General features: G+C 37.3%; 1 protein-coding gene across 1 annotated transcript in view; it reads right to left on the bottom strand.

Annotated features, from left to right (window-relative positions):
• Positions 1–14600, bottom strand: part of LOC149414711 (box C/D snoRNA protein 1-like) — a 28733-nt gene extending 14133 nt beyond the window's left edge. The window contains exons 1-4 of the mRNA XM_089643377.1: positions 14442–14600; positions 12779–13055; positions 10804–10967; positions 10327–10451 (exon numbers count right to left, since the gene is read on the bottom strand). Coding sequence (XP_089499503.1) covers positions 10327–10451; positions 10804–10967; positions 12779–13055; positions 14442–14518 — 643 coding nt within the window. The 5' untranslated portion in view covers positions 14519–14600. The remainder of the gene's footprint in view (positions 1–10326; positions 10452–10803; positions 10968–12778; positions 13056–14441) is intronic.
• Positions 14601–15785: the final 1185 nt, after the last annotated feature.

A 15785-nucleotide genomic window follows, 5' to 3' on the forward strand; every position in this document is an offset into this window, starting at 1 on the left:
TTCAAATTATAACACAAGATACTCGAACCAATACAACTATATTATTCCGGCAACAAAAACTTCAATGGCACAGTCCCAGTTTAACTTTCTTGCCCCTAAAATATTTAACAATTTATCAATTGAAATAAAGTCAATAACCAAATATCTCACTTTCAAAAAGGCGCTTAATGACTTTTTGATTAATGATTGTGACAGTGTTAATCACTTGTTTCTCATTCTCAGATAGTGAATAAACAACTATGTACAAGTAGGCATGTGTATATGTATGTATGTATGTATGCATACATATATATATGTGTATGTATGTATGTATACATATATATTTGTATATCTTTGTATGAATATGTATGCATCTATAAATATGAATAAGTGTGTGTGTGGATGTATGCATGTACACGCGTATTTACGCGCTCATACATGCATGTACACTTACACAACCAGAAAAGAGAGTTATGTATTTGATCTTTTCCTGCATAATAGCATGTCTTAGACTTCTAAATTTTATTTTTTTTGCTTTTCTTTTATTTTTATTTCTTCTTTATTCTTTTTATTTTTCTTTTTTTTTGTTGTCTTCTGCTTTCTACTTTAACATTTTTATATTTTCTATTTCCATTATAATTCATTCTAATATAATCTTTCATACTTTAAACATGTATAAATATTTAATTCATATGTTAACACTAGACCTCACATACTAACTATATACCATTGGTCGCCACGAGACAGGCAGTCGCCTAGTGTGGTGATTTAATGTATCACATGTAAGAAAATGTATTATTGTATTATCATGTATTCTATAAATAAAAATAAAAAAAACAATCATCACAAGTCTGACGTTTGTCATTTCACTCCCTATTAATCTTATATTTTCTTCTAAAAATATCGACCCTTATCCTACAATTTTTATACCAGCTGATAATATTCGTAGAAGTGCATTAAAATACGAAAGTGAGTGCTTGTCTGGAGTGTAAAAAGTGCTAATTCTAGAGTTTTAGTTATTCTTCAAAAATCTTCAAGCTACCCACAGTATTGTAACCTATTGCAGCCACATGCCAAACATAAGATGGATACAACATGCAAATATTGCGTTAAGCAGCTGAAAGTGGCTGAGTGTATAAAGTGTTCAACCTGCAAAGGCACCATCCATTTCGAATGCGCTGATATTCCGGCAAGTGTTTTTAAACGCATGTCGCACGGTAAAAAGGATGCGTGGGAGTGCAATAATTGTATCCAAACCCTGGACAATTTAGATACCCAATCCTGCTCCTCAGATCAAAGCAACGTACTCCTAACTGTTGAGATCAGAAAAATGGCGCTACAAATAGAAAAAATGAGCAGTAAAATGGCAGAATTCGAAAAAGTCATCATTTATAATAATAATGTCATGGAAGATTTTTCAAGTAATATGAAATCTATAAACGAAAAATTAGCTAAAATAGATAAGCTAGAAATGGAGGTCTCAGAATTAAAACAAACAGTTTACATGTTAGAGAGGGGAAACAACGAAAGGGACCAAGAACTTCTATCCAACAATATAGAAATACATGGAATGCCTGAGACCACCAACGAGAATCTACCTACCATGATGTCGAATATCGCAACAGTCATTGGATGCCCTCTCCATCAAAGCGACATTGAATACGTTAGCAGAATCAGTAAGCACCATCGTACACAAGCCACGACAGATGGACGTCCGGGTAACATAATCGCCAAATTCACCTCCCGCAAGAAGGACGAATTTGTCGCAGCCATCAAAAAAAGAAAAGGAATCACTACCAAGGCCATCGGGATGGTTGGAGCTGACCAGAGGATCTTCGTCAACGACCATCTCACGCGGAAGAATAAATCTATATTGAGGTGCGCTAAAGCCTTTAAAAACGAACACAACTATCAGTTTTTATGGATAAGAAGTGCAAAAATCTACCTACGGAAAAACGAAACATCACCACCCATACACGTCTCATGCGAATTACAGCTAAAACACCTTATCTAACTACCATTGCAATGTTAAACCACCTATCTATTAACTACTATTTTTTTCGTGTTTTTTTCATATTTTTTTCAATATCACCCTTTTTACATTAACCCCACATGCTAATAATTACACTAACTGCTCACTACATACTACATACTACATTCTATAATATACTCACTCACTTTAATTGATAATAATAGTATGTTGTGCTTTGCTAAGCCCAGTGGACTCATGACTAATAACATTACTCTAGAACATAATATTCTTCAAATATATTCTACAGAAACCGAACATAATAATGTAATTACCGAAAATTCTCAATGCATGATTCATTAATAATTTTTTATCAAAATTCAAGAGGTTTGTGCTCGAAAACACTGGAATTTCATCAAAATATACTGCTCAATAATTATGACTTGATCTTCATTACCAAAAGTTGGTTGGTTGATAGTATCCGAGATGAGGAATTATTCGATAATCGCTATTCTGTTTACAGAAATGATAGGGATATACACCGCACTAGTAAATCAACTGGCGGAGGCGTACTCATAGGAATTAAAAAAGAATTTTTTGTTACCCCTCGCTCTTGGAAATCAGACGCTGAGGATATCTGGATAACTGTCAATACATCAAAATCGAATCGTCATTGTTATAATATTCATATGGATCGTCTTAAACCATATAGAACTAAGTCAAAAAACTTACATTTGAGAAAACGATGGTTTTGCGTTTGGTAATGCTGTGTAAATACCACCATCACTATGGAACTAAATTGTGACCTAAATTTAAGATAAAGGCTTAGATTGAGTTTTGAACATATATTTATTATTCCAGCATATTTAACATATCAATTAAAAATCATTTAAAAAAGTTAGTTCACTCTGGTTGAATACTTCGGTAAGTTAGTTCAAAGTTAGTGCACTCTGGCTGGTTATATTATGTGACTAATCTCTTCCATTGCATACATTAAGTGAACTAAGTTCATTCTTCGAAAAACTCGTCGTCTGAAGCAAGTTCTAGGCCATCAACATCTTCATCACTTGCATTTCCTGATTCTTCTTTTGTACGCAATGCTTCAAAAAATGGGTGATGAATCGGTGGAACATACTTTAATAGTGACATTATGTCATTCTTCTTTGCTTGTGCGATTCGATTTCCTGCAGGGTACAGTTGGGTTAAAACTACCTTGCTAACATTGAATGGTTTTCCCCGGAGTCGCTTATTGAGGTTCACTTCATAGAATTCAACTGCATCGTTGAGAGTGTACTTGAACTTCAAAATGCCTGGTCTTGATTTCACAACACATATTAAACGCATTTTTAACCATTCTACTTTCATTTTTTTGTTAGCGACAGTGGTTTTTTTCCTGTTTGTGAGAAATGATAAAATCGGTTTGGTAGAGACAAAATTTTCAGGGATCATCGTCGAGACTTCAAAGGATTGCTTTCGTGGTCGACATTCACGAATAATAGCGTTGTAATCTTCCACGGAATACACATTTTTGTGATACTTTAGATGTTTTTCAATGTCCCCAAAATCGCTGTCGTTAGGAAGGAAGCTATGTCCTGGCACTGGAAATTTGTGTTCTATAATGTCGATTGGGTTGTCATCTCTCTGAACAATGTACATTATTGCTGCTGCCATCTTGATGTTCCGGTTTTGTCCACCGCAAGAGTCGGACCAGAGCACAAGGTGGTTGGAATTAATTTCGTTAGATGCTAAGTATTTTAGAAGACATGATGCAATTTCGTTTGGCCCACGAGAAGCAAGTCCTTCGTGCCAAACATGCATAGTAGCCTTATCATTCTTGCATTCATGCATTCCTAGGTTATAAACTGAGAGCTGACGCTTATAATATGCTTCACCTGTAGATATCTTGGGTATTGGCAAAGTTTTCTGTAGGTCGAAAGTCAGCATTTCAATTTCTCCTTTTTTTGCAAGCACTATATCATTTTTTTTGGAAGTCTGCGTAGCTTCAACACGGGCGTGGTGAAGAGCAAGGTCTGCTTTCAACTTGTTCATTTTGTCTTTGTCTTGTTCTGACAAAGGTTTTCCTTCTTCTGCCCTTATTTGCACATTAAGGCTATCACAAGTCTTGCATGTATCCTTCTGTGGTGTCTTGAACTTGAGATTAAAAGATCTACGAAAAACTCTCTCGTATGATGATTGACTTACTGGCTTATTGTTTTTGAATTTGCAATCATCGCAATACAACCTGTACATCATGCATAGGTTTAACCCTGGCTGCAGATACTTGCAATTGGGGTTTTTGATACGCGTGTAGTGACTGATGTAGCGAGGAAAGCTTTTAATGTGGTCGTGAACGAGTTTTTCAGTGGCAGCATCAAGTTTATTTCCTGGCACATGGCGCCCCCTGTTATCGGTTAACTTTCCGGATCTACCTTTTACAAGAGCTCGATGCACACGAGCACTGTCAATCCGTAAGGTATTCAAAAACATCAGTTTGCACACCTGAATGTCCTTTTGGTCCCCCTTTAAATAATACGCCCTTGACTCTTGTCTTCTAGATGCCAATCCTTTCACACCAACTCGTTGTTTCACACTGGTAGTCTTCACAGAACCAGCAAGAAATGCAGTTTAGGAATCCCAAGACCCGTGCACATAAAATCTGTCATAACATGCCTTTTTGTTGGCAGTACTTAGAAAATTGTAGCACTTACGTCTACAAGTGCATTTATAATCGATAAAAGGTTTGCCCGTCATAACCTTTCCTTTGGATGAAGTGTATTCTTCTGCCGAATTTCGGTGCTTTTTCCTTAAATTTTTTCGCCACTGCGCAGCATCAGCATACTTGCTTTTCACTTTTTTTGCCCCTTCGTGTAAAACGGCATTAGTTGGCAGTGGCAATGCGTTTCCCTCCGGGGAAGAAGTCTCACTATTTTCAGCATTTTCGGTGAGTTCACGTTCCGCATGAGGAGAATTTTCAGCGCAAATGCGATCTGAAAAACAAAATAATTATTATGAATGGCGAATTTCACTTATTTTAGTCTTTAATTCAACCCTACACTATCTCTAACCATCAAATACAGCAGCCTTCTGTATCATGTTGCTTCAAGTTTCCCCTACATTGATTCAACCATACTGAACTAACTTTTAAAGTGTGAATTTTATTGCACTTAACCTGAGCTTTCCAAAATTATTATTCAACTTATAAATGCTTAATAATAAACACAATCTGCAGTACTCAACAAAAACATGATTTTTTATTTATTTATCAAAATATTGAAAGTTATCATGATTTTGCTACTTAGTTTACTTTGGTTGAAGACTGGAGTGGCTAAGAACGATCCCAGTTCAAAATAACATTTATTTCCAAATACTAGTAATTATTCAAATAGACTTACCTTCTGAATCACTAGGAACATAAGTTTTATCATTGTCATCTGACAATTCACTGAAATCTGACATGGAACACTCTGAAAAGTCATCATTTCTGCTGACCGACGCGCGACCTGTCATGTAGGAAGCCATGTTGGATACTGAGTTAGTTTAGTGTGGCTTGAGAACTAATGGAAGAATGCTCGTTTCTGATTGGTTCACCGTGCTAAAAAACTATCTATGATTGGTCAATCAACATGGTTCTCTCTGGCAAAGGTAGATTATGATTTGGAGCCCTCATTTCAAGCACTAACTCAAAAACTGCAAAAAGTGAGTTAGTTCACTATGGTTTCAGACGATCCATATGTACTGCGTGTATTTACCTAGCGTCGGTCCAAAATTAACATCATCAGAAAGCATTATTTACCAGTCATACCAATACTATTTCTGACTTAACAGAAATAGTATTGGTAGTAACTTTTTAGTTTGGTAGGCGGGAATGGGTACCACCGCCCTGGGAACCATTTATTGGATGACCAACACCTCTGCCACAGGTCACCCCAAGTGGTTCGCTACGTTTGGTGACTTAGCAGGGGTGCCCGGGTTCATGGGTTAAGGTTTGCCCGGGTCTTGGTGGCGGGTGCGTCGGCCCACCTTCTGCGTGGCGGGCCGGTTGGGAGATGCTGGTTGAGGGAGACCCTTTACAACAGGTTAACGCTGTCCGGGCCGTTAGATAGTACAGGGGCCCGACCCTCAGGCTCACGACTAAGGGTGGGCTGCCCCATCAGCAAGTGAAAAAACCCCGCCACTGCTGTTATGCCGGTTCGTGACCGGAGGGAACCCAGCAGCAGCGTTTGGGGCGCATTGGATGCCCTCTCCAGCCGGACTCTCCCGGCCTATCGCCTAGCACCGCAGTGGATGGGCTGGAACCAAACGCCCATCACTCCTGGACAGCCTGAACCCCAGATTCCTACCCACCCCTCATACCTTACCTTTCCTTTCCAGACCTTCCATACACCTCATACCCTTACAAAACAAAAAAAACTTAAAATCATGAATATACAACAAAACAAATTTAACATTACAGCGGCGAGTAGCAGGCGTCCCCGGTGCGGGCCAAAACTGCTAGTAAATTTTGCCAACATTCGCGGCCTGCACACAAATTTAAATTCTGTTCATCACCATCTTTTGTCCCAACCTTCTTTTCCTATCAGAAACTCAGATAGCCAAGCCGCCAGACTCCTCCTATCTGGACTGCCCGGGCTTTACCCTTGCAAGCAAGTTCCGACTCAAAGGAGGAGTCTGCCTCTATAGTCGAGCTGACGTCAACTGTGTACGACTATTGAGTCTGGAAAACTCCAGATTCGACGTAATGTGGGTGCGCGTCAATCTTGCCAGTACGGCAAGATTCTACGCATGTCTATACCGCTCACCGAACCATAGCATGAAACATGAAACACGCTACACAAAAAAACCAAAGAAAATCCGTATGACCAACTAACATTCAACTATTATAAAAAATATAGAAACATGTGCTGTAACGTCATCAGAAAAGCAAAAGAAATTTACTACTCAGAAAGAATTAAAGAAAGTAACAATAATCCCAAAAAATTATGGGAAATACTTAGAGAAGCCACAAACTCGCAAACTTCAAAAGAGAAACAGAGCATAAATAAACTTTCTATTGATGGACATATTGTTGAAACCACAAAAAATCCTAAGCTCGTTGCTGATCATGTAAACAATTTTTTTTATTAATATCGGTCCAAATCTTGCTTCTCAAATTGCCCAGAGCGGAATCACCCAATCTACCGATACAGTGGTTCAAACAAATAACATAAATACAAAATTTCTATTCCAAACTGTGTCAAAGAAATTCTCAAAACAATTAATTCTCTAAAAAACACTTCTTCTGCTGGACCAGACGAAATTTCAACCAAAATCCTTAAAACGCTGTCTTCGGAGATTACATTGCCACTAGAATACCTTATAAACCTAAGTATTACACAGGGCTACTTCCCCTCTAACCTAAAACAAAGTATCGTAATTCCCATCTACAAATCTGGAAACAAGTCAGATATCAATAACTATAGACCAATTACTTTACTGAATAGCTTGTCTAAAGTTTTTGAAAACCTTATTGATACACAACTTTTAAAATTCATCGAGAGCCATAAAATACTTTCAAAAAATCAATATGGTTTTCAAAAAAACAAAAGTACCTCAGATGCCATTGCCAGCGTGACAGACTTCATTGTAAAAAGCCTTGATAAAGGAAATAAATGTATTTCAATCTTTTTAGACCTCTCTAAGGCTTTTGATACAATATCACACTTTAAACTAATTAAAAAAACTTGAAAAAATCGGCATCACGGACAAAGAGCTAAACTTCTTTAAAAGCTACCTAAATGGACGCAAACAACAGGTTAAAATACATAATACCCTCAGTAACCAGAATTCCACAAGGAAGCGTATTGGGACAAACTCTGTTCTTACTGTATATAAACAACTTTTGCAACCTTGAAATTGAGGGAAGCATTGTTAGCTTTGCCAACGATACTGTCTTACTGTTTGAAGGCAACAATTGGTTAGCTGTATTTAAAAAAGCTGAAAAATATATTAACTTAGTTAAAAAATGGTTAGATATAAACATGCTTACCCTTAACACGAAAAAAACAAAATATATCACTTCAAGCATCAATACTGCAGGCCAACCTAATGATGATTACTCCATAAAAATACATAACTGTACGAATTCCAATGTATGCAATGAGTGCCCCTGTATAGAGCGAACTCCACAGATGAAGTACCTCGGCCTCACCATTGACCCATACCTCAAATGGAATATACATACTCAGATCATTGCGAATAAAATTAGGAAAACAATACATTTCTTCAGATCCGTAAGGAACTTCCTTAACTTACAAATTCTAAAAACGATTTATTTTGCATTAACCCAATCTATCATTGAGTATGGTATCATTGCATGGGGAGGGGGTACTTCATCAGCTCTAGATCCTGTTGAAAAGGCGCAGAAAACAATTGTGAAAATTATTCTCAAACTTCTTCAAACTGCAAACAGTAACTTAATTTTCAACATAATGAGAGTATTTGATGTTCGACAGATCTATGTAAAAACTATCCTCATGCATCTCTTTAAAAACGAACACGTGCTTTACAAAAAAAAAACTAACTTTAGATTTACGCGTAATTCGAACAAAGACATGTTGCAAGTTCCAGCACTTTCTTCCACCTTTGGTCAACGTAGCTTTGGCTACTTTGCCACAAAGATCTTCAACATGCTCCCGGAAAATATTAAAGAGAGTCAAACACGGAAAGAGTTTTAAAAAAATGTTAAAATTTGGATTTATTCAAATGATCGAGCCTACACCGGTGCCCTCACCCAAACGCCTTGTCATTGACAGTTATTGCAGTATGTACGGTGCTAAAACTTACTATATACGTATTGTGTAAATGCAAACAATAATGAAAAGTAACCAAATGCCTTGTCACAGTGAGTTATTATAGTATGTATTGTGTTTAAACTTATTCTATCTGTATCTTCAATATGTAAACAATAATGTAACCTAAAATAATGGATTGCTGTATGGGAACCCATATTAAACATTTACATATTAGCAAACCATAGACAAAATGGAGAAATAATTAACTAAAAATTCTGCCCCTTCTGGGGGCCGAATCCAACAAATGAGTGCTACAAGCACATTGTTGGTACACACGGGGGGCCGAATCCAACAAATGAGTGCTACAAGCACATTGTTGGTACACACGGGGGGCCGAATCCAACAAATGAGTGCTACAAGCACATTGTTGGTACACACGGGGGGCCGAATCCAACAAATGAGTGCTACAAGCACATTGTTGGTACACACGGGGGGCCGAATTCAACAAATGAGTGCTACAAGCACATTGTTGGTACACACGGGGGGCCGAATCCAACAAATGAGTGCTACAAGCACATTGTTGGTACACATGGGGCCGAATCCAACAAATGAGTGCTACAAGCACATTGTTGGTACACACGGGGGGCCGAATCCAACAAATGAGTGCTACAAGCACATTGTTGGTACACATGGGGCCGAATCCAACAAATGAGTGCTACAAGCACATTGTTGGTACACATGGGGCCGAATCCAACAAATGAGTGCTACAAGCACATTGTTGGTACACATGGGGCCGAATCCAACAAATGAGTGCTACAAGCACATTGTTGGTATACATGGGGCCGAATCCAACAAATGAGTGCTACAAGCACATTGGCAGATTATTTTGTCCATCGGAAGCAGCAAATGTGCCCTCTTCTTCTGTCAATTCAAATTCAATAGTGGAAAGCTTCGCAAAAATTCAGTTTTTCAAAAGTGTACCACAAGAAGAACTAATTGATGGGTACTCTCATTTTCGCAGACAATTACTTGGATTGGTCGGCCAAGAAGCTCCTGTGGATGTAATGCAACTTTTAGTTGCATCAAAATCTTGCTACCCTAGATTTGCAAAAGCAGCTATTCAATTGCCCTGTCAATAGTGTTGATGCCGAGAGGTACTTTAGTATCTACAACATTGTCGTACTAAAATTTAAAAAAACATCCGCGCTACACCGTGATTTGGCGGGAAAATGCCCAACCATATAGTGTTAAATGAAAGAAGAAAGGGGAAGTTTTGATTCAGACTTTCAAAATTTTATCTGGACGTTATAATTGTCCTGTATTCAAGAAATTTTTCACCACCAACACAAATATAAATCTGTGGATACAAAAAAATTAACAATACAAATTTTGTATCCAATCCTAGGATCACTTCCTTGCAAACAGAGTGGTGGAAGCAAGGCACAAACTTCCACAACATGTCATCGATGCCACAAATATAAATCAATTTAAAGCTCAAGATTGGATTCTCATTTGGAGAGAGGAAAGGATCGACTTATTGTGAAAATAGATATGAGCGCATCAACAGACGGCTGCCTGCTCATTAACTAATATTACATATATTATTACCTTTAAGAAATAATCTAACATTTGGCACCCCCGCAGCCCGGTAGCAATCCAGCCGGGGGTCCTTTTCCTCCAGTCGTTCCTGGAGCACCCGTCCAAGCACCGTCGTCTCCGCCAATGGACCACCCCTGAAAAAGGTTAAAACGTAACACTTAGGTCATGCACAAAATAAGTTAAGTTCAAACTCTAGTATTTCAACTGATGAAAATAATTTATTTTATGGGCAAAGGGCGCCTGACGGATGCATTTGGGACTGCCAGGTGACATTGGCGGGAAATTTAAACTAAGAATTACACACGAAATTGGTAAGAAACGTCGATTTGGCTGCAAAATGGTAATGTTTATCTCACTTTATAGGTTTTAATTAAATAAAGCCTACGCTACATAATGTCACCTATTACATATTCATTTGATATTGTCTTTGTAATCTTAACTGCTTTAAGTATTTGGCGGATGGAAAGGCATTGGGTTTAGACCTACTTGTTTGGTAGTAGGTAGTCTGCAAACAGCCAGTCGACTCTCCACAATATCTGCAGACCCTTGGCTATGCTGCTAGTGTTGTTCTTCCGGCAAACGAAATGTTCCGGAAGGAACAGCAACACAGTTCCTCGCTCCCGAGCGGCCCGTTTCAATCTGTTTAGGTACTGAAAAATACAAAAAGGTATTACAATGTTATCTTGTGAGTTCAAACTTGAGGAAAGCAAACTCAGAGGCTATATGAGGTGACCATGAAACCCAACATGGACACCATTAAAGTCTTAATATTAGTGATTAGTCCGCATATGGTCATGCAAGGCCCGCTGGATACGCCTTTTCGAGGGTCCTCCACTCCAATGGAACGAGGGGATAAACTAATTAAGTACCCGAATGTTAATGATGCTCCATTATTTAATATTAGTAATAATATATCTTTATTGTAAGAAATTATGCAACTATAACCAAGTATGTATACATGTTAATTGTGCATAGTGATGTATAAATTCCCCGGAATTTATTTCTGGAGAATATTCCTGGGAATATTCCCCTGGACAGGGAATTTTGATTTTAACAACATAATACCTCAAAAAGAATAATATTTATTAAATAAAATATACACACATATGGTACATATAGAGCAGGATAGATCCATAAAAACTATTCCTATATATATAGGAATAGGATCCAAGAGAAAAATAACAAAAAACACCGATCTAATTGTACACTGTACAGTATTAGTAGCCTATATACACTTTATGCTAGTAAACGGTACATATAAAAAATCAATCGTAAAACTGTAAAAATGACACAACTTCACAGATCGTTACTGTTCATCTGATGATACCGATTGGACACTGATACTATCAACTTCGCTTCCACTTTCACCTTCATATTCTTCTTCTTCTTCATCCGACCCGGACGAAGTTGTTGCCGACTCAGGATTATCTACGTTTTCTTCTTCCTCAGCACAGTCAATTGGATGTTTGCGTTTGCGAGTACCAGATAGGTTTGAAACGTTATGATGCGAAGCAATCTGCTCATCCGTGGAAGAAAGGGTTTTCTTGGGAGCAACTTGAGAGCCTCTTTCAGAGGAAAGAAGTTTCCAATTGTGTGCCACAAATGTTATTTTCCCTGCTCTTTCCAGGAATATTCCTGGAAATATTCCTGTTCCCGGGAATATTCCCCGGGGAATATTCCCGGGTCTACATCACGCGCCTAGCCTGTATTGAGGTCCTCATTTTAAAGGCCTTTGTATAGCTTAAGTCATTTGTTAAAAGTCTTAGTTGTAAATCACTCGACATTAATCTTAGTTATAAGTCTCTCTCTGTCTATGAAACTTAGTTATAAACCAAAAGTAATTAAGCCTAAGTGATCAATGCATAAATGAAGTTGTTAAGCGCCCTTGAGGTGATTTTCTCACGAAAACGGCGCTATATAAATAATCCAATCATTATTAATAGGCGAATCAAGAGTAGACTGTAAAATATGAATGTTGAACTTTGAAGTTGACACAACTGTGGTTGGAGATGGTTAACATGGAGTAAGCAAGGAATCCGATTTAACCCTTTGATGTTCTTCAAAGATGATGATGGTATGATTTCACGCACAAGCTTCCATTACATCCAGGTTGAATACGAAACACACTGAGTCGATACTAATAACAGCACTGATAACAAGAGATGTTCATCAAACAGGCTCCATCAATAAACTGGTTTGACAGTCACACAGATAATGATAGGTACTTGTAGGTAGGATGGGAAATGAAAGGACAATGTTAAAGGAAGATTGATAGTTGCGTCAACATGATGAATTGTTCAAATTCTGCGAAACAAGCCATCCTTACAGTTTTTCGAAATCAGACTTAGACAGTGACCTTCCTCTTGTTTTGAAGTTCGAGTGAGCTCATAGATTTGTATAAAACAAGCACCACCTGCCCCCACAGAATTTAATTATCATATAATATATTATTATTACTCACGTGTGGCAGAGGCTTGTCGATGTGTGTATAACGCTTGGCAACATTCCTTTGTTTGCCGTAGACGAATCTGGAGCACTCTTCAAGAAACACATAGTCGCTGTACAAGTCTGTACTGGAGAAATCCCTCAAGCTGACAAATTTGGTCCGATCTCGAATTCCATCACATTGGAGTTCCTTTTTGTGTATATTTACACAATTCAAACTGCATGTCTTGACTTCACACTTGGGACAGGTATATTTGGCATCCGTGGCGTTGCACACTTCGCATGATGACAATCTGATCAATATTCAAACATATTATAATTTTACCAAATTGTCCATTAATAAAAAGTGCTGAATGATGATGGAAGGAGAGCACAAATACATAAAACACAAACACAAGGGCAATAACAAAAATGTACTAAATAAAATAATGTCAAGTCAACAAGGATTCGAAGGAGAGTTCAAGAATTGAGACTAATTATAGAAAAAAATATTATTATTTGTATAGCGACTGACGAAATTCATTTTGACTAATGCAGAGTTTCCACAAGGACACCACAGAAGATAGGACAATACTGTCCCAATTTCACCTCCTCTCAACCAGCCGCCAAACGAACTTTCACACAAACAGCATCAGCGTTCCCAAGTCAGCTATTTTTTGCTTTTAAAGCTACTTTTGGACCTAAATACAGGTAATCGGCTCCTAAAAGGTGGTTTAGCTTCTTGGCCTCATTTTTTTCAGATATTCTAGCTATTTATTGAATACATAACTCATTCACGTAAAATGATAATTAAGTTATTTCTGTGGTGAATCTAGCCAGCCCGCCCTATTTGTAACTCTACTCTCGGATGCTATTTTACCATCAAATGTTAGTCTGTCTAGCGGCTATGTTCAGTCTCAGTCTAACGGCTAGCCCGTTTAGACGTTTTAGAATTGTTGTTGCAAAGTGTACCTGTTAACCAGTAATAAAATATTAACACCTTTATAACCGAGGTTAAAATTAGGGGCGACCTAAAACATTGCTCCAAAAAATGAACGAACCTGGTGGGTCTTTAAATATTGAATTGAACGAAAGACGACTCAGAAAAAATGGAAATAAATAAGAAAACAAATATCATCGACATAACAGCAGAAGACGTAAGAAGAAAAAAAAGCGTTTATTATTTGAGTTGAAAATGAAATGGCAAATAAACGCACAAAATGAAGATATAAAAAATGCTCACGAAATGGACGATGCTAACAGGATGAAGGTAAAAAAAATAATATAGAGGAAAACAACTGAATTTTCTAACGTCATAGTGGAAACTAGTGGGACAAATCATCACACTGTTAATCTTGGATATTATAAAGTAAAGGTAGAAGACTGCAGTCCAGCTGCACAATGCTACCATTGCCTTAAATTTAACCTTACGAGCCTAAGATGTCTAAACAAAACAAAAGAACCATCTTGCTCACATTGTGCAGGCGATCATACATTTCAAGAATGCACAAAAAAACAAGATTGCCGAAATGCAAAACTTGCTTTTTAAACAATTTCATTAGATCACTTAACAAACCAACTAACCACAGTGCGAATAGTGAGAATTGCGAGTACAAACAAATAATGTTGTCAATGAGTTGCTCGTCAAAAAATAGACTCAACTGCTAAAGATTTCAATCTATTTGTATTTTAGTATTTACCTGTGCATCGGGAGATTGTCAACTCTGTCCGTACATCCCTTCAGACAACACGTTTTAAGGACTTTATCGATAGGCATTTTCACACATAAATCAACTGTTTCACACAACCAGATATTTAAAAATATTTTGATGACAAACAATGGCGTCCGTCAAACATTGTTGTTTTCGTCGTGGAGTCGTGGATTATGTGAAATGGCGGGAAGATTGCCATAGACTATAAACTATCTATCATCTATCTATAAACAAAAATAAACTAGAGGTGAGGCATATTTATCGTACCTATCGTATTTTCATGCGATACTTTGTTTAGCCAAAAGAGCACCTACTAGTATTTGCATAGAGTAAATGGTTAAAATTCTAGCCACTCATATCAGAAATACTAACAAAAGAAAATATCAACAGAAATCATTTCAGCTGTCATCCCATACAACGAAAGTGAATTATCGATTTACGTAATTAAAAATTATAATTAATAATTTCCCAAATTCAGTCAGATTCCTTTTATAGTCTATTGAGGTAAATCAGAAGGTTTTATTTAAAAATATTTCGTATAATCCGTGTCCAGCGATTCCGAATAATTACCAAACTTTTTATTAATATTTTAAATATAAAAAGCAAAATTTTAACGTAAAACAGTTGAACAATAAGAGATGGCACAAACAAAATGCCAATCCTCAAAAACTGCCATTAGGGTCGATTTTTGTCTAGATCAGTGTTTTTCAATCTTTTTGAACACGCGACCACTTTACAGGTTGAAAAAATCTGGAGATCCCTTTGGCCATAGATACAAACAAAAAGTTAGCAATTTGAATGCGTTAATTATGCTCTCTATTTTGGTACCCATATTCATTATTACGGCCTACACTCTAAAAGGAAGCCATCATGCGACATTGTTTGTGCAAACAATATCGCATGAGATACAACATTAAAGTGAAGGAACTCGACTTTCCAAAATTATTAAGTTCTTATATGTACGCATCCACATGCATCTCCTTTAATATACATTCCCCAATGACTAAATAAAATAGATTTTCCCCCGCCCAACCCATTACTCAATTACCTGTACAGCATTAAAATACGTACCAGAGGAACCTTGCAACGATTGTACCGCTCAGTGCTATAATATCGATTCTCAATAAAAACGTTTAGTAAAAAATGAAGTATGTCAGATTCCTTCCGAATTTCACTGTTCACCACGCTCCCATAGTTACAGTACAGTTATAGAGTGTTACTTTTTTATAACACTCCACCTCACTAACCTCATGTACAAAAAATTCGAAAAATTACTTACTTTTTTATTGTTTGTAGTCTTCTAAACACCTGCTAGCCTAGCCAGCCTCCTCA

Source organism: Hesperophylax consimilis, chromosome 19, assembly GCF_061612785.1.
Source record: "Hesperophylax consimilis isolate HC1 chromosome 19, BYU_Hcon_1.0, whole genome shotgun sequence".
NCBI classification, from domain to species: Eukaryota; Metazoa; Arthropoda; class Insecta; order Trichoptera; family Limnephilidae; genus Hesperophylax; species Hesperophylax consimilis.